Consider the following 25,072-nt stretch of genomic DNA (forward strand, 5'->3'; position numbering starts at 1 on the left):
AGACTTGTCAATTAACCTTAATAGCTTTTGTGGGTCAATGAAACGGCTTTTTGAATTGAGATAGTTTTTATTCGTAATAATTAGCGGAGCTTAAAATTACAATCCATTACTGCGTAAACATAAATACAATCGGTCAGTCGTGTATTCGGTCTCTGACTTAATCTTGTGACTTAATTGATAATAAATTAGAATGGAATCGACCTCCAAGGGCCGGCGAAAGGATTTTAGAATAACTTAAAATTATTTTATAGTTAAAACTTTGCAAAACTTAAGGTCGCCGGATGACGACATTTTTTTTAATAAAAATAGAAACTTATTTGAATATCTTATTTTTAATTTAACTCTTAGCAAAGTTTGGTTACTATACCATGTTCACTTTACAGATGAAATGTGCAATAAAATGTCATAAGCGAAGCCAACTCGTTCAAATTACTTAAAATAAATTGTCATCCAAAAAAAATATTTGACAAAATAACATATAACATTCATAATGAAGTACATTATTTCAATTAATTCAATATTTATAATATAATGGAAATATTATTGTTTACGGAATTAAATTGTATTCAGCGACTTCAGTATTTACAAAATCTATATTTATTAGTACCTAGGTAGAATCATTATAATATATATTATAAAGTATAATAATAATGTATTGATATAATTATCATCAGCGTTATTACTGTATGTAAAAGAAATTAAATTCCCTTCACGATTTTATTGTATCAAAAACATGATGAATACTGTAAATTTTTTTTTATTACAAGTTTACATACATCCCATAAACCAACGATATTAATCTCTGACAAGCCAGACGACCTTAAATATCAATAATGACCTCAATATCATAATTAATTTGCTTTTTTTTTAAAACTATAATCCGTAACTATTTTTGCACTAGCAACATTGTTATTTCGTGGGATTATGTGTAAACATAGTAGAAAGAATCAGGCGAAAGACGAATGTTGTTCTCGTAATTATTATAATATTTCATATTGAAAGTGAACAGGATATAGAATTATTTATAACCTTACTCAATCTGAGTTAGGAGGTTTTGTAAATGCCTTCGTCAATGTTTCGTATGCACAATATATAACAAAAATATGTTGTTTCCCTTAAAACAAATCTTCTGATTTATCCGAGAGATTCTTGCACTTTGAAAATATTCAACATTGGCCCCTAAATAGTATTTCACACCAACATTAGGAAGATCACTAATATTTTTTGAATTGTATATCTATACATGAAAAAAAGTTACTTCTATATAAGTAAAAATGATTATATGGTTATTTCAAATCATTCCTATTGTTATATTGCTTATATACTAGTTATAACATTACAGTTTAATTGCATATATCAAGTCAGTCTATAAATAGCGAAGTTCCTATTGCTGGAGTAAAAACTCACGCACAACCTCTGGCCCTCATGTAAAACAATTGAATACAATTTAATTTTGTTATTGAATTTGAAGTAATTTGATACATTTAAATAACAGAAAAGGCTCCCAACAACATTTTTGTATAAATTTTGATCACATAGTTAATTCAGCCACTTAACTATAACTTTTGCATACAATTCTGGCATTTTTTCCCTTGATAATTTAACATTGACATCGTGAAAAGTAACGATGGAGCAGATCTAACATATCATACTTTCAAAATCTGTATTCAAATATCGTATTAAACTAACACAAATTAAACCTTATTTGCATTACAAAAGAGTCAATACTTAAATGTTATTTATTATTTTGAAAGTTGTTCTAAAACACCCTAAAATAAATGAATGATTTTAAAATGCACAATAGAAGATCTGTTCCACGTACAGTTATAGAGGAGCGTGCGTGCGGGGCGAAGGCCGGGCCTTACCCGTGGTTGACGTTGACGCCCGACTCCAGCTCCGAGGCCGGCGTCTCGGGCTCCTCGTCGTTGTAAATGTTCTCCGCCATCTGCCACACCTGGGTGGAATGACTCGATTAATACGCAAGTTTTAAGTAATCAAGAATAGTATTAGAAATGGGAAAGTGTATTTATGATACTTTGCACAGGCAAAAATGTTTTTCAAACCTGTTATAACGAAACTGTCTCTTCAACCTGTGGATTTTTATCTTTAATTTTATACTATATATAATAGAACGATATGCGACTTAATTTCCGAGCGTTGTAATGTTTAATTTAAATGAAATAATTTATGGAAATAGCCGATGTATCAAGGTGTTCTATTTTGTCAATATGTTGCAAGAACATTGGGAACAATGTTTTACATAGAGCCCGTTATTTTGTTTATTTGATTACTAGCTGAAAATTTGTCTTTACCCGCACGAAATTTATAAAACACAATAACCCCCGTTTGACGCCCCTAGGGAAGGAGTTTCGTAAAATCCGTTCTTAGCGGATGTCTACATCCTATAAGGAAGCTACCTGCAAAATGTCAAGTTTGTCCGTGTTATAGTTTCTGAGACTTCGTGATTAAACATTGAGTGGTATTTCGGTTTTATAATATATACCGACCTGCATGATGTTGTCCTCGGAAACGGAGCAGATGACCCAGGGCTCGTTGGGGTTCCAGGAGAAGTCTGAGATCTTGGCAGTGTGTCCGCCATGTATAAAGAGCAGCTCGGGCGGGCCGTCCTCGGCGTCCTCCGCCGTCTGCTCCTCTCCTATCTTGGACAGGTCCCACACATGCAGTCTGAAAACGAGGCATAGTCTTTAGCCATTGTCTACACGTTACACTTTCTTATCGCTCCACAGAAATGGTTTTGTATGCATATGGATACATTTTCGAAGAGTTCTAAAATTGTATGAAAAATAAACAATCACAAGCCCACCTCCGTTTGATCGACACCCAGTCGAAAAAAAAGAAAAGAGATTTTTTTTGGAAAATTTATAATATATAAAACAATTTATTTTTATGAACAGTTTATTTTTATGAACTTTTAATTACGTATGAACACAGGTTCATACGTAATTAAAAGTAATAAATAATATTCTTATTATAATATATATACCTTCTATCAGTACCGCTGCTTGCAAGGATGGTTTCATTATGCGGTGACCACTGTACTTGGAAGATTTCATCCTTGTGTGATTCGAATGAGTGAAGTTTGAGTTTCAAATTACGTAAATCCCATAGAGCGACCTAATAAAAAAATATAGTTTCATTAGTAAATTGTAGAAAAGTGCCCACATATACTAAATTAATTTGTACAAATAAGAATAAAGCTAATAAAACAAATTCGACATTTAAATAAGACTTTTAATTTTTACCGTTTTATCAGCACTGCCAGTCGCTAAGATAAATTCTGAGTAAGGGTTGAAGCTGAGACAGTTGACTTCTGCCGTATGTGCGTCAACCGTGTGTGACGGCTTAGAGGTATTGTTACATCTGGAAACCATAGTTCTCTATCACAAACTAAATACACACAGAAGTGAATCCAATGAGATACTATTCATTAAATTTTGTTTAGTCATTGTCAATTAATTACCAAAAGATTACAATAAAAATTAAGACTTAAAAATTTACTTCATTACTAAACTTTTTAATACTTATCTAATAATTACTAATTTATTAACTATAGGTATTTTAAAATTGATTATTACCAATGTAATCAGAATTTAAGTACATTATCAATACACAAATGGTCACCTAGTATCCCAAATCATAAGCTTCTGGTCATCAGCCACTGAGCCGAAGAGCGACTCGTGCAGCAAGTGCCAGGCCACGTCCTCCACCACGGCCGTGTGGCCCGTGAACACGGACTTGGCCTCGATCACGCGCCCCTCCTTGGGCGTCGCGTTGATGTCCCACAGGCAGATCGTATGGTCATCACTGCAACACGCACTCACATATACCACCTCTGCTTCACAGAATACATTTTTAGCAGTACAAGTAGCGAGTAGATCTAGCAAATCATTAGCATTGGCCTTGAACCATTGGAAGCAACTAATATTTAAACTGTAATTGATATATGCAATATGCATATTATTTTGAGTATCAATACATTCCTATATAATTATGTAAATTTTTATTACATATTTATTTAAGGATAATTGATAGTATAAAACATATTTCTTACCTAGCTGAAAGAAGATAGCCATTGAGGTTAGGGTTCCAGGATAGCCCATAGCCCTCTTTTTGGTGACCACGCAATCTATACAAATAAAATAATAAATACAGTTTATTTTTGTCAAATAAATAAAAATATATTCAACATTATAATTTAAAAAAGTTATTAGTAACTATTTACCACAGATACATTATTGGTTTGTAAGGAATTTAACAATAACAATACAAGATGAAATAAAACTGGAAAACAAAAATTATTTAAAACATAAAGAAAAATATTTAAAACAACCAAAATATGATTATTGAGATTTTACATTAAGTTATAAATACAGGAAAAAATACTTGAAAACTGTCTATTATGACCGAAGATATTTGAAAAACTGTAGTTTACTAACAAATGCTTCTTATGCTATTCCACCTTGTTTCTTATAAGGATTGAAAAAGCTTGTAATGTCCCAGTAAAGTAGCAATTAGCTTGCAAAAAAATACTATTGTTTTTGATTATTTAATAATAACAAAATCAGTTAGATTTTTTGATGCTGTTTTACAGATGATAGAATTAACTTTTATCACAATAAATATATAACAGGTGCAATTTTAATCAAATTAACTTCTGGGTGCTTGACAGGGTTTAAGCCTGTACAATCTTTGGTTAAGATTTACATTATGGAAAAGAGTAAATCATTGCATCCATCAAAAAACAATCAATTTGAACACTTGTATTACTCTACCAAATCTATTTTATATAATAAATTATCTTTATCTATAGTTAAGTTAGAACCGCTCTGTTGTATCAAATATCCATCCTGCATTATTAAAAATTCATTACAAAAATACTCTTACAAAAAAAATATTACCTAAGATCAGGATGGCATTCTCCAGAAGGTTCTGGTTTAGAAGGATGCTTGGTGTAATCAAACACTAACACATCAGAGGATGGAGTTTTTGTTGCAATGACGCAAGGATTCTGTGGCATATAGCGTGCTCTATTCACTTCACCCTCATGGTTTATTTTTATCTCTATATCTATTTTGCCCGATACAGATCCAAAACCACCAAATTCTAAAGAACAAAGATAAAGCCATATTACACACATGTTTCACAGAAAATACCTTAAGGTACTCTCAACTAATTACCCTAAGAATATATCAGAAGTCTATATCAGATTTAATAGTTATTATATAAATTAATATGGAATTGTATACTGTTTTAGCTTACAATATTAATAAGTTTGAATGAAATATAGAAAAAAATATACGTATTTTATAAATATTTATCAAACTGTTAATTTCATTTCAGTACACTTACCACCCTTATCATTGTCATAATGACTGGCATCAAACTGTGCATCTTCATTTGGTAGCTGGACACTTGCAATCAGGAGATGGTTTTGTTCATCCGATGTGTGTGTACCCAGAATTAGCCTACAGACGAATAACACAAATATGTTAATACTCTTTTGACGAAGACGTTTGTGAGATCTTGTATGGGTAACAAAGAAAGTTACTTAAAATTTATAACTTTCGAGAATACAGGATTTTTTAATACCTGTGAACGGAATAATCTTTTCCTTCGGGTCTAGTAACATCTGGAAGCCACTGTGCAGTCAGAGAGGGCCACTCCAGAGCGTGTGTCATGACCAGGTCATACAAGAATGGTGTGTTCTTCTTCCATATTTTATATTCTTCGTTAATAACCCTTTCCTCCACAGCATCGTCGAACGTTTCTATAAGTAAAAAACCCTTGAATATTTTCTAATAAATAGGATACATCAGTTTTGATAACCAAAAAATGATAAACGGCCTGTCAAGAATATGTAAGATTATTGTATTTAAATTCTTAGATTCTTGAATAGTTTAAAATATTATTACCTCCATCACCTTTATCACCCATTTTATCGTTATTTACGAACTTTCGTTCGCAATTATAATATGTTTTATCACAAAAACCAACCGGCCCCGTAAAGGCGCCAAACAACAATCCTTTTCTAGCGTTATCAATGTTGCCAACTACGAAAACGCAAAATATATTAGCGATACAAATTATTCCCTAACTAACTAATTGTAATTATTATACCGACTACTCTATAAGATTAACTTTAAACCAAATTAAGACTTCTGTAGATAAATAAAAGGATTGTAAATATTTTGTATTAGTTCGAAAGTTTAATGTATGGTGATCGATTTTGAATATTTTTAGAAAATCGTTTGACTTATTTTCGACTTAGAATAAGTTTATAGCTTATTTTATTATTTAGAAATTAGAATCTATTATCTGTGTATGTTATATATGTAATTTTATGTTATACATAAAGTACATGACAGGCACAGGCAGATTATGACTTTGTTTTTCTTTACTTATTATGCTATTTTATTTACTTATGACGTCAAATATATATAATTATTTCCAAAAAGTCTTACCAAATATCAATTAAATTTGAATTTAAGCAGTATTTAAAAGGATATAGGAGTTATTATGTATTTTTTTTATTATACTTCAAACTCTATCCTTATTTATCATAGTAGTAATAATAACTGGTTACTATATATTTTTGTTCCAAGTTGGGATCAGTATTAACATACTAAATATTTAGTTCCAAGAACTGAATTAATAAAATAAAAAGAATTTTAAAATATTATGAAATAAATTATTCTACAGCAATTCAGGTTTGTCAGGCTATTTACATGGCAAGAAATGTTTATCACAATTCATTTTTTGCACATCATTATATTTATTATATATTGCAACGCTGTTGAAAATAATTTATAAACACAATATATATAAATATCAATTCTTAAACATAACAACTCCAATGTTGAATTGAACAATGACAAGCTATGACAGTTGGTAACACAACTAGACATTTTGTCAAATTGCCAATATGGCTGAAGCAGCATTAGCACGTCGTGAAGCACGAAGAAGAAAAATATTAGAGAATTCTCATAACAGACTTCAACTTATATCGGGAAAAAATGACAATGAAATTTGTAAAGGTATTTATTCATATTTATTTTGATAATTTTATTTTATATCTTAAATTGCATACTTTATTACTTTTACAGAATCTTCGATCAAAGCGCCAATACCTGAACCGATCCTTGAGCACTCGAATTTTCAAGAAAGCAGCAGTTCCAACAAGTGTGCTCTTAACAATGGCGTAATAACTACTGGAGATCCATTTGTTTTTGTGTCAACGAATCACGACAATTTTGTAATAGGTGATGGAGATGTCACCATTCCAAGTCATGACATAGCAGCTTTTTTACCCGCGACAACTGAACCAACGCCACAGTCTCCACCGTTAATGGAAAAATTAGTTAGCTACAAATACGACGTAGTGCTAATATCCTTATTAATTCAATTGTTTTATAGTTTTTCGTTTGTAACATTTGATAATACATACTTCTTTCTTCCCATAGTTTTATATGTCACAACAAAATTAATATGGTTCCCAAAGCAACAAAGTTCTAATTTTGCCAATGCCCTTTTACTTTTAAATGGTATGTCAGCCAGTAGAGTACAGAGAATTATGTCAGTCACACAATGGATAAGTGCATTCTCTCAGGATGTGTGTGTATATTTATTCACAATTATATGTGTACAGTCCCTTTGTGAGAGTGTGAGAAACAACATGTAGGATTTAATTTTAACTGTTTAACTACAAATTCAGGACGACTGAACAGTTTCTATTTAAGCAAGCTAAGGTTACTGGGAATGTATCATAGTTTGATTGCTTGTGCCTTTATATGTAAGTGAGATGTTGTGACAAGTGTGCGTTTTAGTCACATATTGCCATTATAGTTTTAAATTTGTAAGTTTGTACATAGTGAAATAGAAAATTTTTGTATTATCAAATACTAGTTATATTGTGTGCACTTGGTATTTTCGGGGATGTGTAATTTGTATTTTTTTTTTTCATTTATTTGTTCTGATTTGTCAATAAGTACTGTGATGATATCATGTTTTTCTATGGGGAATATTCATTCTATGATAAAAATATTAGTAATATTACATTTTCCACTATTTGCATTTAATATGGAATATATTTGTCTATTTTTGTATTTTTTCTATACTTATGATGACATTCATGTAAATTTTTAAGTATCTCATCCTGTTTTTTAATGAAAATTGTGTAAAAAACATCTTTAAATATAACCTCATAAAATTAATACATTAATGATAATAGTAAAATAATTATTGTTCTTTTTAGTTTTATCCTATAATTTGTATATGTACAAATTTTATTGGCATTCTTGTAATACATTTCTTCCAAGTTTTATTGTAAATGTTAATAAAAAAATGACAGCTGTTATACTGCATTTAAAGGACACTTGAAACTGGATGTGTATCATGGCAGTTTGTGACTGAAAAGAGAATTTGTAATCTTCAATTGGCAATATTTATAACTTATGGCTTATTTGCTCAACATAACTTATTCTAGGCACTTGTTATGTATATTGCATGTATGATATGACATTTATAACGTTATGGGTTCTTGCAGAAATTTATAATCAAAGTACAACAGACACTTAAGCTGGCATCAAACCAAAGACTTAGAAAGTTAATGAATAATTCACATATAATAGCTATTTATTCATGTATATTTGCTTTGTCATGCTTTTATTTTTAATGCTGATACAGTTTATTTATTTAATACAAATAATCCCAGCTTAATGCCTGTTGTTGTAAATAGACAATGAAATATAAATAAAATATTTATTTTAATTATATTTTGTAACAAACTTTTGAAATAAAAAATTGCTCTAACAATGTTTTTCTTGCATTTCATTCCGTTCCCCGTAAAAGTGTGCTGTAAAAGAATTTTAAATATTAATAAAAATATGCTTTTATATTTACTATTAAATGTGAATATGAAAAAAAAAAATTATGGCATGGTTGAAAAACATTTTGCAAATTATCAAAAATAGTATATTGATATAATGTCAGTTGAGTATTTAAATTAATTAATCATACTAAATTCAGTTCGTGGAGTTAATTAATTTTTTATATAAGGATAAATTTGATATATAAACAGCATCAATAGTTTAATAATGTGGTACAACTTGAGCCATTAGAAAATTATTCTATAGCGTCTGCGCCAACATCGATCACTCCTTCGAAACAGTTTACTTGACTATAATTTCCTTAACATTAAATAGAAATTACAAAATTCCTTATACCGTAAAATGTAAGCGCTACTTAGGATTGACAATTATATTTCAATTAATATAAAAATATATACGGTATTTTATTAACAAAACTACTCACCGATAACTTGAAACTTGTTAGGCACGCCAAACTACTTCCGTAGAGTTAGAATTCAAAGCGTTATTGAAAAGCCAGTCTAGAATTGAAATTAATAAATTTGCAGTGACATTGTGCATATAACACGCAAAGTAGGCGAACTTTTACTTTATAAAAGGATGAATAAATAAATCTCTATTTTCAATAATGTTAGTGTAGTAATTAACAGTTAAAAATGATTTAGCAATTTCATCTGAAATTTTTGTTAAACTCATTATTGTCAATATTATATATTTTCAAGCCACTTCATAGTTCGTTCTAGGATTTAATTTTTACTGCTTTACAATAATGAATAATAAGTGCTAATAAGGTGACAAAATCAAAACAAAAGAAAATAAATGCATAAATCTTTATGAAGTTCTTATATTATTTTTAAGAAATGAATTTATACATTGCAAATTCTTTAAGTAAATGATGTCGACACTACTGCAAACTAAATGTAACTAAACTCTAAAATTTAAAAAAGCTTTTAATACTAGTCATGATCGTCTTACTCTTTATCTCTTCAGTTTTTGAGGTATTCTCCGATTGATTTAAACTATTTTTAACAGTTTTCTTATCACCCGTGCTCTGATGTACTTTTTCTAATGTTGTTGTATTGCATTTTCCATCTGAATTATCAGATTTTAGAGGAACATTATGAAGTGTGGATAAAGGTTTTATTGTACCTTCAGTATTTGGTACGCTAGATATATTTTCTTTATCACTAGATTTTGTTTGTAAAGAATTAACTGATACATCAGAGCACCCGAGTTCCTATTGTGTATCTTTAGCAGATTTTGTTTTCTTCTGCCGGGTAGGTTTCTGCCTAATAAGGTCCGAACGACCTAATGATAACATTTTCAATTCCCATGCTTCTAAATCTTTCCTGCAAATAAAACAAATGTAAATGTTCATATAGTTTTTATTTCTAGTATAAATGTAGTATATTATCTGTTGGGTATTTTCAAAAGTAATGTACAAGCCTATTTTTGACTGTTTATATTTACATTATTGTACAAATTTTAATTTGCTCCATCTTTCTCTAATTAATTTCTTAGTCAGGTGATTAATATGCTTATGTGATTATGAAAGTTGATCTATAACAAATATGTATGGAACAAAATTTCAAATTAATAGTTTGACATTATGATGCAAATAACTGTGAACATGAAAACTATCAAACCTCCAAAGCAAGAAACTGTCAAAATGTCAACATGCAATGGATTGCATGGTAACGGCTGAGCTAAATGACAAACTGAATATGATCATATAAATCAAAACCGAAAATAAAGTTAGTAACATACAAAATGAAAATGAACCAGCTTTAGAGGTGGACAGGTTACCTAATCAGGTTTAGCATAGAAAAATGGGGCACTGGGTGGTAATGAACTCCCAGTTACAAGGACAGGACATTAAATTTCCCTATTTTCTGTTAATAAAGGTTATTTTACTTTTATTTTGTTTAGTATTTACTTACTTATACTTTATCATAAGACTTTGAGCCTGTTTTTCGAAAGCCACTCTTTCACTCTCAGGTAATTTTAACCAGGCTGTTCTCAACTTTTCTTGGTATTCTTTCATATCACTACCCTTAAATGTATCATGTCTTGATTGGGCAAATAAGAAGTAGGAAGACATTGGTTTCTTTGGCCGGCCCATTTCTTTATATTCCTAAAAAAACAACAGAACACATTATTTTAACTTACAACTATAGTTTACAATGTAGAATATAATTAATAGCTTTTGTTTTATACTAGGGATGTTATGGATATGTAATTTCAGAAATGGATATGTGAGTAGAGTTATACCAGTTTCAGACATAACTATGGATACAAATTTATAATTATCGATACGATTAAGGATTATCCAATTATTTCGGATAGTTTTAACTATGGATATGAGATTATTTAGCAATTAGACTAGGATATAGGTAGATAGATCATAGAAAAAAACAAATTCCTACTCTATGCAAAACTAAAATTATAATTAACATATTTATGTATAACAAAACTAGGTCTAGGAGCTAAATCACATAAATCTTAGTCATAGATTGAATGTTTAAGCCTCGGTAAGAACCTCTGAGTTTCCATGTGCCTTATTAGTAGTTATAATTCATCTAATGCTTGTCAGGTAAAAAATGATCATGTGTATTCTTCCCCAATCTTTCAAAGAAAAAACAGTAGATATATATGATACATATATACATTTAAAGGCTATAATAACAATCAATATATTACTTACAGCTTTGAGCTTTCTTTTTTCTTTAGCAGCAGCCATTTCATCTTTGACTCTCTTGATATCCTCTTTTTGCTGATCGGTGAGTGAAGATTCATAGATATCTTTGATCTTTTTGTAATCCTCCAGATCTTTTTCATATTCTTTTAGCATTTGTGACTTTGTCTATAAAAGGTATTATGTTGCTATACATTTTAGGTTACAATGTAATAAGAAATGTTAAATGGATTTCAAATATTGGAATGGACTATGAACTAGGTGCAAATGTGATACAGACAATTTTATAAAAAATCTCATATATTTATTATTTCATTGTTATCTTGATGAATGAAATTTTTTGATGTCTTATAGACATATTTTATACAGCATATAAAATAATTAAATTGAATACCTCATTGTCCAACTGTTGCCAATGTTTAGAACTCCAGGCTATGGCTTCTTTGGAGCTAATGCCAGGGTTCTTGGCGAGAAGAGCAGGTCGCATCTGCGTCATGAACTTAAAGAAAGGAGTTAGAGGTCGCTTTGGCTTCTCAATCCCTAACTTCGCTTCAGCTGACTTTTTCGTATAATTACATATTTGGGTTTGATTAATCCAGTTTGTTCTGTAATATTAAGTTACGTTTTTATTGTCTTTTATTTATTTTTCGCAAATAATAACACGTATATCTATTGTTAAGCAACTCTTAATCAATTATTAAATAGAATGCTTTATGGTCACTATTATATTAGCAAACAATTAAAACGTTACCTCTACTCGTTATCATTTGAAGTGCACTTTTGAAACATAAATAAACATAAATTTGGCGTCATAACCTCAATCTTACCTTCCAAGTAATACATTCTTATAGCTGCCTGTTATGAAGTTACTCAAACGACATAAATTACTAAATGGAGACATTATTAAATATGATGTGGTAATTTCATTAAAATATATTCGTTTCTCAGGTTATAAAAATTACCGTAAATAAAATGTCACATGAGTCAGAGATTGGAATGACATATGACTTGGGAGGTGGGAAAAAGGAAATTTGACTTTTGATAGAATAAAGCCAATGAATCTGCCACAGAGATAATTGTTATGTAATAAAAGCAAGAATAAAAAAAAATTGTTATGTAAAGAAAGTGAAATAATTTACTTGTTACAACTATATTACATTATTTTTGGATCCTTACAATATATACGCACGCCGAATATTTTTTTTAAAAATAAAAGTTGATAATGTAAGAACTTCAACGATAGTATTACTAGAAAATATTACATAAATATTTTCAGAGAATGTTATACATTCTTATATTGATAATCTGATCCCTAAATCACTATTGTTTTGTTTTTGATAATGTGTGTGAATTAAGATGTCCTGACTAGTCAGTAAGGCCAACTATTCGGCCACTTTCTTAGTCGGGGACGTATATCTTCTTACTTAGTATTTCTTAAAAAAATTCTTTATACATTTTTATTGGGAATTTCGGTATAATGTACTATAAGAAAAACCATTTATAAAAATTAAATACTTCATTAAATCTAAAACAATTAGTCTAACGTACCTATATGATTTATTACCACTTTTAATCTAATCAGTGACTTTTAATCTAATCATTTTAATCTAAACAAAACAAAAATGTCTTTAATAACTTCTTTACTTTCTTAAAAGGTAAATTATCGATGTAAAAAGACTAAAGCTTAATTTTCGTTTGTTGTCGGCCTCGCTCTCTATAATCGGAACTTGTGGGACAATAAAGGTACAATTTAGTGATACGCGACATACACCTGGATACCTAGAACTCGCCGTTGACCTGTCACCTTGAATATCTTCTATTTTTGTTAATGTAAATTTTTTTATGTTATAGGTGACGCACGGGCAGTAGGCTCACCTGATGAAAAGTGACTACCACCGCCCATGGACATCTGCAACAAAGCACCCCGGGTGCTTGCAGAAGCGTTGCCGGCCTGTAAAACATGTTTGGTAGCATTATTAAAAATCCGATGTGTTACTGTTTCTGTATTGTCTTCATCGATTGGGGTGTTATATTTAGTTAGGTCTTTGTGCAAGTCCGTCTAGGTAGGCAACACGCACTTATCATACATAGATTTTAGCGCCAAATAGTAATAATTAGTGTTGTCGTTTTCCAGTTTACAGAGTGAGCCAGAGTAACCCCAAGGTTAATTTCCAAGATTGGTGGCGCATTGGCTAGTAAAGGATTGTTAATATTACTTACAGTATCAATGTCTATTGGGTAGTTATGTCGAGTTACAATCAGGTGGGCCATTTACCAGCCGGCCAGTATATTTGCAATTAAATAAAGGCAACTTATTGCCCTTCAGATATAGTATTTTAGCATACATTATTGAGCTAATTATTGCCCTCTCGGTTATATTATTATTTAAATACATTAAAAAAAAACAATTAAATTAGTACTTATTTACTTTTAGCTCCTTCTTAACTCGTATTTTGATATAGTTTGAAACGAGGTTAAAGCACAGATAACAAAAAAAAATAGATAGTAGGTACCTGGTTCTAATAATATAATTTCGATTTCCGTTTTTACCATATCCAACATGGTATACGAAATAAAATGCTTTTTATTATTTTACTTTTATTATGTATATACAAAATACTTAATATACTGTTAGTTTTTTTTATATTTACAGTTTTCAGTATACCAATTACTAAACATATATACATTATCACTATCATAAAAAATTAGGCTAATCACTATCTTTATTTATATGCTTTTATTTACAAACAAAAATAAAAATAATTTCTTGTTTTTATTTACTAATTCTACAATAAGTCAGTTCACTATATTACTTAGAATTTAACAACACTTAATATAAAATTGAACATACATACATACATTCTTAAAGTAATTACGGCAGTCGTAAAATAAAAATTACTCCAGATTAATACGAATATTTGTCACTGTCAAACAATACAGTTGATTTATAAAACTAAAGGACAAGGATTAGAATCAATTAGATTTTATGATTGCTCGAATAATAATAATTATTATTGAAGACAAGAGCCGAGATGGCCCAGTGGTTAGTACGCGTGCATCTTAACCGATGATTTCGGGTTCAAACCCAGGCAGGCAGCCTGACTTTTCATGTGCTTAATTTGTGTTTATAATTCATCTCGTGCTCGGCGGTGAAGGAAAATATCGTGAGGAAACCTGCATGTGTCTAATTTCAACGAAATTCTGCCACATGTGTATTCCGCCAACCCGCAATGGAGCAGCATGGTGGAATATGCTCCAAACCTTCTCCTCATAGGGAGAGGAGGCCTTTAGCCCAGCAGTGGGAAAATTTACAGGCTGCTATTATTGAAGACCTCTAACGTTTAAAATTATATGTTTAATCGTGTACAAAAAATGAAGCATCTTAAGGCACATCATCTATTTCACTAGCGTCCATGTAAAATCATTTCCATTATTTATTTGTTATTTTACTTATTCGCAAAAATTATTACACGTATTTTCTTGTTTTATTTAAGTCGTTATTACACTATTAAGTAAATATTGTTAAAATGCGAGGTGGATGTAATTATATACAATCTTGCAATCTATATTTACTGAACTTATATACTTCAAACACTATACATAATTATGTACAAGTCTCTATTTATTTTATAACGTACTCAGCTTACAAATATTTTTTAAATAGATTTTATTACTACAAATGGCACCATTTTTTCAAAAAAATACAAATTACGTTCACTAGCATAATAAATGCACTACATAGGTGGTTATAAAGTCTTATTTTACATACATTGCTGTATTCTATCTTTATTAATCATAGAATAGTTTCGCCGGCCGAGTAGTGATAATGCCGAGGTTTTCGATACGATTGTTGCTGTGGCGGTCTGTAAGTGGCATACTTTTGTGGGTGTCGAGTTAATGTGTGAGGATGTGTAGCATAACAATGCAATGTTAAAGGCGTGGGGGGTGGACCCGATGGACATTTCGCCAAGACTGGCTTTCTTGGTCCTGTCATTCTTCTCCACAGCGCTTTCAATCGCGGCGTTGCTATCCATACTGCCACCATAACTCCTAATATTTGCGTTGCGAATATACGGAATAGGAACACCCAGAATGCTGGCTGCGGCTGTGTTGATGGCTCCGTTGATGGCACGGGAGCAGCTAACCAGTCTTCCCTTAGAATGTACTCATATACCCACGTTGCGAGTATGCAAGCTGATGGCACTGCGTATAGAGCGGCAAACGCTCCCAATCTTAGCAGGCTTTGATCAGGATGAGGTTGAGGAGGCGCGTTTAAAAGCGTTGCTGGAGCCGGCAAAGGGACAGGGCGACGAAGCACCGCCCGCAGACCAGACGCGAGGAAAACGGTGCCCAACAGCAAACATATTGCTTCAGGGACGATAACCAACGCCAGTAATGACTTACTCGACTGGTTCCCCACGAAGCAGGTTCCTGAAATGATTTAAGAAATATTATATATTTTGTTTAAGTTGTACATTTAACGGATACGGACTCGTTCTTCCGAAAAGAATAACATTCCAATTTCCAATAAAGCAGCACTCAAAGCGAACACCTACACAAACAGACGGCGAGAAAAAAGGCTGCATTAATAAGGCAGTGGTTAAAAAGGGCCGATTTAAAATTGAAATACGAGCGTGCGAGGAGGAAAGGTGTCGTATTTAACGGCTCAAATAATGGCCGCGCATTTCTTTCGTTCGCTATAATGGAAGGGGAAATAATAAAAATAAAAGAACAATACCCTGGGTATGATTGAAACTGCAATATGCCTGAGAATCGGTCTGTATAGTGCCAAACTTGGTCGGGACTGGATTTAAGAGGGATAAAAATAAAATATATGACGATTTTATTGTTATGACTAACTCTAAAAGATCACATGACAAAAATGCCTGAGCCCTAATCCTCTTATCGGTCATTTTAAGTTGCCAACCTAAAACTTTAATCTTGAAATAATTTTATAAGACTTCTCTGTGGATTATTTCGTTTTGCCGCTTTACTTAATTTTGTAATAAATTAATGTTTACACTAACTTTAAAAGAAAAAGTGCGGTATTAAAAGGCTTACACGTGTTTATCTTACTGTTTTAAGTTTCAAAAATTTACTTAGCTGCAGTCTGCCGCTACTCACAGTTACTTTTATCTAAAGTCGGCCTTTTTATTTCTATTTTTATATTTACTTATTGCGGTATTAATTCCGAGTTTTTAGAACATTATCAGAGCGGTATTCTTCAAATAACCGTGTGTCCGTTAAATGAAGGATTTAATACTCCCGAGCTTATGTGATAAGGGGTTTTGTTTGATAATACGACACAAATAAACCGCTTTGTTTTTTTATAAAATAAGGAATTACCATTCGATTATAAAATTATTATTACATAGTAAGGTATCGTTTTTTAAAATATGTATGTGAATAATTAAAAAAATATAAAGTGCTCTGCCAATATACAAACTAACTAGTAACATATTACTTATTGAATCTTTAACTTTGAAAACTTTAACGTGTAACAGCATGTGACATACATATTTCCATTTAATCGCAACGCAGCTAAGTCAGCGTCTCATTGAAAACACACGTAAACCACAATGGCGCGGTAGTTCCACAGAATACTGAACGCATGAATGCGTGCTCCCGTGTACTCGTACAAGATTTAATCGCTTTGAAAACGCCGCCGATCGAACAATTAAAGGAGCACAATAGTCAAAATCGCGAAGATTGATTGTGATATTCCGTATGTATTAGAATAGTATTGATTCGGTATGCTAACTCAATGGGAGGCGAAACCATTCATGCTTTTTTTTAATCGTTTTATATTTGTCTAATATGTTAAAATACCTGTTATTTTCTTATAATTACAGAACAGAATGTCGCTTAGGGGGTTTACGGTACAATAGTAGTAGTGGTACAAGTGTATTAGGAATTAAATGACCGATGCTCAGTTCAAAGACACAGTTGTATTTTACTAAAATAACATATGCACAAACATCATTCGTAAAAATGATCTTTACCATTAAATAGAGCAGAGGTAGCCCACTGGCTAAAACTAGTGTCCAATTACACTAAAATTTTGAGAGATATGTGTCCACAAACCCGCATCGGAGCACTGTGATTGAACATGTTTCAACCTTCTCTTAAGGACTTTGCTCAGCAATGGAATAGGTTGTTACTTTATTATATTACTTAAAAGAATGATTCAATGTTTTGGAAGGCAATGGTTACTATGATACGGGCTTTTCTAGTTTAAGGAGTTTTACAAATTTATATTAAGAAATATATATATATCTCACCTGTCAATTCATCAGCGTCAACATCTCTTGTAACGAGCACAGCCGCTGCCAACGCAGCAGGGACTCCCCAGGCGGCTAATTGCAGGAGTGAAGAGTGACGATCGTTTCTGGCTCCAGGAGTGCTAGGAGGACGCAATACACTTGCCCGCCATGCTCCCGTTACAACCACCCACCTAAAAATAAAACGAAATAAGTTTATTAGGTGGTCAGTAACTATTAAAAAATAATACATATGTAAAGTATTTACAATGAAGGAGTATATTAGCATGTATAATTTTATCTCTTTCTTCTTATTAGAGAAGATCAATGAAAATGTTGAGACAAACATATTACTATCGTGTCAGTCATTTATTTTATTTTGTTTTAATCTATTAATCACATTATAACCGTTTCGAATAAAACGTTAAAAATGTATGGAACTAAAGATTTATTTAAAATATTATATTTGTGGTTTGATTATTTTACGGGACGTTCTATCGTTAAAATGACGATATATTAAAGTAACAAAAACAGAAATCAGTTCGCATCATTATGTTCCAAATTGCCATATAATGTTAGTTTTATGTAAATATACATATATCCAAGTTCCAAGAATGGAAACTATGAATTTCTAAATACCTTAAATACTTATGACGTTAATTAAAATAGAAGATTCTTAGAACTGTTTTAAATATGTTATTAATTTATTTAAATATTTTTAAGGTAAGGAATTCGAGACATTATGATTAATTTAAATGGTTGATACGAATGACTGAATAAAAAACTCAGCTGTTGTTGGCAGGTGGCGTGTTAACTCCTCGAGAGAACTATCATACCATAAGAGGAAACTTAAATATAACTATTGTTGAAATTCTTTAACAGCGCACATGCCTTAATGAGGTACTATGGGGTGGGAATTACACTATATCGAAGCCCATTTCGTGAAGAATGAAATTATTTGGTCAAACAAAGTTAAGGTAACACGTTTAGGCGACGACTAATTTTGTTATTTTTTCTAAAAGATAAATAGGTATATTATACTTTAACGTTTACATAATTATAAAGTAATTTTGCGCAAGATGCACTACGCAGTTTGACAACTGGTTGGCACAGTTGTCACTATAACGTGCTGTTGCATGGTACGTTGCTGCCATGGGTTCGATCCTCGCGTACGATATTGGTCATACCAAGTTTTGAAAGTCTTATTGTTCACTAGCGACCTGCGTAGTACATTATTTTGATCTATCTCGTAGGGTTCAGCCCGCGTTTGTAATGTAAGCGCAAAAAAATGTGTATTTACAACAACACTTCAGAAACTTCTAAAAGTAACAGTGTTTTTCTACATTATTGTGCGTATATTATACATATACACCTTCTTCTTGAATTAATCTATCTTTTAAAAAAAACTGCATCAAAATCCGTTGTGTAATTTTAAAGATCAAAACATACATAAGGAACATATGTTATACGAATAATATTAAAATATTCGGATGATGACATCTGATTAAAAATTTTATTTAGAAAATAATTGTATTTTAGTTTAGACAAACACGTAAACGTTAAAAACCTAAAAGAGATGTTTCCGGTATTGGTATTGGTAAGTCTATTTCATATAGCAGTCATTAACGATAGGTTTTCTTTTCAATGATTTATTTTTTTTTCAATGTTTCAACCAAACAGACACGGGGTATCATTGTTCAAATAGGTATATTAAAAGTAAAATAACTTACAACAATTTGTTTTATATATAAACGTGTATATACATGTTAAAATTACGAAGTCTGATAATTTTATTTCAATCAAACAAAAATATCAAAATAAGTTAACGTTGAACTATATCCGTATATCGAACTATACATAAAATAATTATTTACTTTTATTTTTGACATAAATTTTAGACTACAAAAAGCAGGTAACGTTTTTAGTTAACATGTTTAATTTGGAACTACTGAAATCATGTAGAACATAAGAACCCTTACTAAATACCATTAAAATGTATGACAGGTAAATCCTCCCCGAGAAACAAACACCACTTGAGCAAACAACGGTCTCTATTTGTACAGAACCAAAAGCGGCGATAGTCTAAACAGTGGTGTTTGCTCGGTCGCTCGCATGTTTGATCCGGCCTCCGTCCAACACATGTCGGTTAACATTTTACTAATATTTGTATGAGTTGCATTGTTGTAATTAGGTAAGCGTTGTACGAAGTTTTGGTCTTTGAAATTTTAATTATGCACAAGTAATTATTAAGTTTGTCGAATTGAGTGGGAATTAATTTGAATATGGAAGTAAGCACAATATATTCAATGCATAAATGGTTTGATTGACCTTTACATTTTTAAATTATTAGTATCGTTGAGATGTCCTTTATTTTTAGAAGAAAATTTTGTAAATAAACACATATTGCGTTCGAAAATTATTTAAAAACCATTCTTAAGTATTTTTTGTAAAAATATAAATAAATTTGAATTGTTTCTGCGTATACAGGTTTTTTTATAAATAAAAATTAAATTGCTATAATAAATAAAGTTTAATAGGATATTTCAAAATAATATAAGTAGTAGGTATAATTGTTAAGTTTACTTTTCCACATTCGACCTGTTTTAGTCTTCCAAATACTTTTTTATTAATATTTTTTTATTCTTTATTATTTCGAATACAGTATAACATACTATATCATATTGTGAAATGATATGAAAATGCAAATGTTATTACGATCGAGGCGTGAATGGTCTGCCGCTTTTAAGATTTTATTTTTTCGTTTTTATGTGGCGTCATGTCGCGCTTCGAGTGGCCATTAACTGATAATATTATCTCGAGGGAAACGATTCCTTTCACGCTATTAAATTTGAAATACCAAATCCATATGTAATTTTTTGGATATAGTTCTCAACAAAAATATTTTATCGTAGACTCTTTCATTTAAAATAAATACATTACATTCAACACTATATTTTTTAACAGTCACTTCTATTTGGTGTCTGTGCACATAGACTATACTAAAAATATTAAAAAATATATTGCAGTTTCAAAGAACTTAGTACATCTGTATTCGAAATTTAAACAAATTAAAATAAAAAATTACGCTTTTTCATACTGGCAGTTTACCAGGCCACACACGCTGCTAACATTCATATTCTTATTTCGAATCTGTCGGGCATCGTAAACGTCTACATGACATACGTTGTTCGGCCTCGGCTTCGTTTCACTTCTTGAACTTAGTTCCATTTTACAGTTCACATAATTTACGGACTATTCATGGTACTGCATTTAATCGCAAATAATATACAACTAATAAATAAACTATATAAAATAAGTGGATGCGTTTATTAATTTATCTTATTTAAATGATTTTTAATTATAATTCTGTAAATATATATATATATATATATATAAAATGAATTTCTATTAACTCGTATAATATTTGTAAAATATGTAAGAGACATATTATACGGTTATTTTATTTTATGAACGAAACCCGGCACTATAAAAGTTGTACTTCCTTTAACCAGCTAATGAGCTATAGTTAGAACTGGTTCTCTTCTAAGCTATACGCTACAATTCGCAGTAGTGCAATCAATCAATATTTATTAGTTCAAGGAATATTGCAGACTGGAAATTAAATACATTTACAGAAACGCAGTGAAAAACTAATTAAAGGAAGGAGAAATATTGGAGTTGAATACTTTGTCTTTTGCCGCGAATAAATTTCGCTTAATAAAATCTGTATTTTGTCGAGAATGTACTTTTCAATATTGTACATTACATTACAGTAACAATTTAGACAACGTTTGTTTTCATAATTTACAAAATACTGCGATCGATTTATTAAAAGCAAGTTCTAAATAAACTCATTTATATTCCTTCCTTTGTCCATCAATCATCGTAAAAAAGTTAATCGAATATACATTTTTCTAAGTAAATACGACCGATGTTATAGAACGGCTAACGCAAAAAAAATGTTTGGAAGACTAAGACAGGTCTAATATGATTGGTTAATATAGTGCGTTCAACTTAACTGCATCCATATTTAGCCACCTGCTGTGAACGCGTTTGCCTTTTCGGGAGACTTTAAAGGTGTGTATTTATATTTACATTGAAGTTAAATGCTTTAGACAGATATCAATATTTATAAGTATGGATATACCTATAGGGTGCGATTTTTTTATAAAAATTCCTTTACTTCACAAGAAGTTCATTCTATTTGTATTGATACCACGTGCACTACAGCGAATGTCAGCATGTTAAAAGTTTAGTCTAACATCCAGTTTACATTAATATCATACACGGGTCCCTGTCAAAGCGGCGTGTAACAGAAATAGTGCATCCTGTTTCGATGCGGCGCAGACGCACGTCGGAGACGTATACGAATTGAACGGATAATCGATTTTACGAGCTCCCGAAATAAACTGGGTCCCTCCTCATGCATCATCAGCGGACGCCGCAGCCAAATTTATTTCGAGTTTGTAATAAACTTGGTAAGTCATAACAACGTCAAGGTACTAGGAGTTACGATGAGATATAAAATGCGAAAAATAAAAACCAATTACAAGGCATCATCATCATTTATATACAGTTGATTTGGATTCTTCATTTAAATCTCAGATTTCGAGGACTTAGAACTGAAAAACTCCTACTTTTCTTTTAAAGGACCAACTGTGGACCTTTCTGAACGGTTGCGTCATCTTTACTTGGTACTTAACACGTTCGTTTGTAATTTTATTTACTCTAGGCTACATTTGTTAATCTGTAATATTTAACTACATTTTTGTTACAATTCTTTATTTACGCACAATAATATAATCTACAAAATATATATAAAAATCAGAAAGGAAAAAGGAAATACGGTTATTTGAGTAACACTTAAAGAAATAGATTCAATATACAATATTAATAATAATATTTAAATATCTGGAGTTCAAAAATCTTTCGTATCCAGCACACATAAATAACATTATGGAAATAGTAGAATGGCATCTCGTTTAAAGTAATAAATAAGCCTGTTCACCTAAATAGTGCAGTGGGTGTTAGCTTTTATTATTACGAGCGCCTTAACGATTCTTCTTTATGTGGCTTCGCCTGAATCTCTCCACATTTTTAATACATTCCTTTCAAAAGCCCTATAGGTACATAAATATTATTGGAGATTAGACACAGGCTACTATAATAACAGAATATTTATCTTCTTATTTTGTTGTAATGGAAACGAACTTCAACCAACCTAAGATAAGTCTCAGCGTTTTTAGGTGAACAGAGTTTAATGTTAATTTTTTATTTATTAAAAAAATATGTTAAGTTTTATTGTAAGTTAAATTTTTAAATAAATATTAATTCACTCTCACTATATGTACGAACGAAAGTATGTTCATAAATTTATTTTTTAATATGTCCAATTTATTATGTAGACGATATCCATTAAAGCGAAATTGCTTAGCCAAATTAATAAACAGTTTTCATTATAAAATGAACTGTGCAATTTTTATAAGATAAAAAAAACTGCTCTCATATTTCAAAGAGTAATGAATAAATAATGAGATTTTGGTCTATGTTGAAATATGTTGTGGTGACATTGACAAGTGGTACAAAACATAATCAACAAAATTTAAAATCTATATAGTTCATATCTTTATTAAAGTGCAAAGTCCAAACAAATTGCTTTAGACGTTTATAGATGGCCACAAACTTAGAATAGAGTTTCAGTCACAATTAATTTATGTAATTTATTATTTGAATTGCTTTTTAGATTACTATTACTCGTGAGACTTTATCATTTGTCGGGTAAACATTTCCCGTTGAATTTCAGGTTTTAAACCGGTAATTATGTGATACTAGTTATAAACCAATACGTGCCTAATAGCAAAGATTATATATTTTCATATACGTAGGGAATACTAACAGCTACTTCTCGAAGAATGAATGTCTAGTGTCGTCACTTTTCACATGACAATTTCAAAATCGTAAATAATCTCGTAACTACGTTTTACAAAGGGCAGGTGGTTTTTACGCAAAAATACTCTAACGCCATCTCTATCTTGCTAGTCTCTTAATAATCGGTATCTCTTAGTTACGTTTCAAGTACGACATAATAAGAAATAGGTATGACAGATTTTAATAATATGAATAAAATGGTACTGGTTTAATATTTCTAAGTACAACAGTTTAGTGTTGCTACATTATAATAATAAGCATTTATTTAGAACTAGTGACCCCCGCCCGGCTTCGCACGGGTGCAATGCTGATACTAATATACTACAGAATGTCTTACAACATTTACTGTTTTTCAGTCATTAGACAATACAAACCGCTATGTCCATGCGTTTTAAATCTGTAATATCTTCGAAAATTTTCTTTTAAATTACTTGCTGTAAAGGGTCATATTGATCTATATTAAATGCATAATATATTTATATAAATATAAACCTTCCTCTTAAATCAATCTATATATTTAGAAAAACCGCCTCAAAATTCGTTTTGTAATTTTAAAGATCTAAGCATACATAGGGATAGACAGGAGTAAGAGACTTTGTTTTATACTATGAAATCATGACAATGCAATATCTACCACTCAATTAAATATAAATTCAAAGGGACGTATCTATGTAAAAAAAATGATACGATAAATAAGTGTTAATATGACAGAACACATATTTAATAACATATTATAATGACTGACTGACATACAACGCAAGTCTATGCCGGTGGGTCTAGCTGGATAAAATTTTGCACAGGAATTTCTAATAGAACACCAGTGACAGAAAAAATTTCAAAATTCATCTCCTAAGTAGGATAAATTAGTAGGTTCATAAGTTGGTATGGAAATTCGTCAATTCTGAATCTAGAAATATGGAAATCGATATTTAGGCTTACGTTTAAGAGTTAAAGACAGATGCTAAAGGTTTTTTTTGGAAATTCATCATCTAATACTTAAGGATAGAGTTTGTATGAAAGTTCGTCATATTTAAGTTATATTGAAATCATTACTTATGCTCCTTTTTAAATAGTCAATGAAAGTTGGGGTGGAGGTACGTATTTTTTAAAAGAGATACTTACCTTGAAGTCTTTTCTGGTATTATAAGATATCTGATTGAATCAAACGCAGTTTCCAAATATATATTTAAATAATAGTGCTTACACTAAGTTAACGAGCCTTTAGCTTGATGCATTCAAATACATATATTTACATTTCTTTTCATGTCCATCACTGCCGCTGATTGACAACAATGTCGCCGTGA

General features: G+C 30.9%; 4 protein-coding genes across 4 annotated transcripts in view; 1 reads left to right on the forward strand and 3 right to left on the reverse strand.

Moving 5' to 3' along the window:
* Positions 1–47: 47 nt before the first annotated feature.
* Caf1-55 (Chromatin assembly factor 1, p55 subunit) lies at positions 48–6,089 on the reverse strand. Its single transcript, XM_026640204.2, has 10 exons — positions 5,934–6,089; positions 5,611–5,788; positions 5,371–5,486; positions 4,920–5,124; positions 4,073–4,147; positions 3,643–3,825; positions 3,264–3,381; positions 3,005–3,135; positions 2,508–2,685; positions 48–1,954 (listed from the first exon to the last, which is right to left on the reverse strand). Exons 1-10 carry the CDS (start codon positions 5,953–5,955, stop codon positions 1,862–1,864), a joined length of 1,299 nt encoding a protein of 432 aa, XP_026495989.1. The 5' UTR covers positions 5,956–6,089; the 3' UTR covers positions 48–1,861.
* Positions 6,090–6,857: 768 nt separating this feature from the next.
* Positions 6,858–8,836, forward strand: LOC113400572 (uncharacterized). The gene is made up of 2 exons (XM_026640206.2): positions 6,858–7,055; positions 7,125–8,836. The coding sequence occupies exons 1-2, from the start codon at positions 6,944–6,946 to the stop codon at positions 7,697–7,699; spliced, it is 687 nt and encodes a 228-aa protein (XP_026495991.1). The 5' UTR covers positions 6,858–6,943; the 3' UTR covers positions 7,700–8,836.
* Positions 8,837–9,701: 865 nt separating this feature from the next.
* Positions 9,702–12,591, reverse strand: LOC113400571 (transcription factor A, mitochondrial). The gene is made up of 5 exons (XM_026640205.2): positions 12,408–12,591; positions 11,975–12,185; positions 11,590–11,748; positions 10,826–11,019; positions 9,702–10,234 (listed from the first exon to the last, which is right to left on the reverse strand). The coding sequence occupies exons 1-5, from the start codon at positions 12,479–12,481 to the stop codon at positions 10,123–10,125; spliced, it is 750 nt and encodes a 249-aa protein (XP_026495990.2). The 5' UTR covers positions 12,482–12,591; the 3' UTR covers positions 9,702–10,122.
* A 2,504-nt stretch (positions 12,592–15,095) lies between these two features.
* LOC113400469 (frizzled-4) overlaps positions 15,096–25,072 on the reverse strand; it is a 33,132-nt gene continuing 23,155 nt past the window's right edge. The window contains exons 2-3 of the mRNA XM_026640035.2: positions 17,862–18,034; positions 15,096–16,011 (exon numbers count right to left, since the gene is read on the reverse strand). Coding sequence (XP_026495820.1) covers positions 15,374–16,011; positions 17,862–18,034 — 811 coding nt within the window. The 3' untranslated portion in view covers positions 15,096–15,373. The remainder of the gene's footprint in view (positions 16,012–17,861; positions 18,035–25,072) is intronic.

This window comes from Vanessa tameamea, chromosome 17 (genome assembly GCF_037043105.1).
Source record: "Vanessa tameamea isolate UH-Manoa-2023 chromosome 17, ilVanTame1 primary haplotype, whole genome shotgun sequence".
Taxonomy (NCBI): domain Eukaryota; kingdom Metazoa; phylum Arthropoda; class Insecta; order Lepidoptera; family Nymphalidae; genus Vanessa; species Vanessa tameamea.

Bases quoted from the DNA above. Each gene is read 5' to 3' on its own strand.
- Caf1-55 (XM_026640204.2), bottom strand. From the start codon at position 5,955: ATGGGTGATAAAGGTGATGGAG. The intron at 3,826-4,072 runs GTAAGAAATATG...TGCGTGTTGCAG, and splicing joins GGCTATCTTCTTTCAGCTAG to TGATGACCATACGATCTGCC. The intron at 3,136-3,263 runs GTAAAAATTAAA...TTTTTTTATTAG, and splicing joins CTGGCAGTGCTGATAAAACG to GTCGCTCTATGGGATTTACG.
- LOC113400572 (XM_026640206.2), top strand. From the start codon at position 6,944: ATGGCTGAAGCAGCATTAGCACGTCGTGAAGCACGAAGAAGAAAAATA. The intron at 7,056-7,124 runs GTATTTATTCAT...TTACTTTTACAG, and splicing joins TGACAATGAAATTTGTAAAG to AATCTTCGATCAAAGCGCCA.
- LOC113400571 (XM_026640205.2), bottom strand. From the start codon at position 12,481: ATGTCTCCATTTAGTAATTTATGTCGTTTGAGTAACTTCATAACAGGC. The intron at 12,186-12,407 runs GTAAGATTGAGG...TTAATATTACAG, and splicing joins AAGAATGTATTACTTGGAAG to AACAAACTGGATTAATCAAA. The intron at 11,020-11,589 runs GTAAGTAATATA...TTGTTTTTTTAG, and splicing joins AAAAAAGAAAGCTCAAAGCT to GAATATAAAGAAATGGGCCG.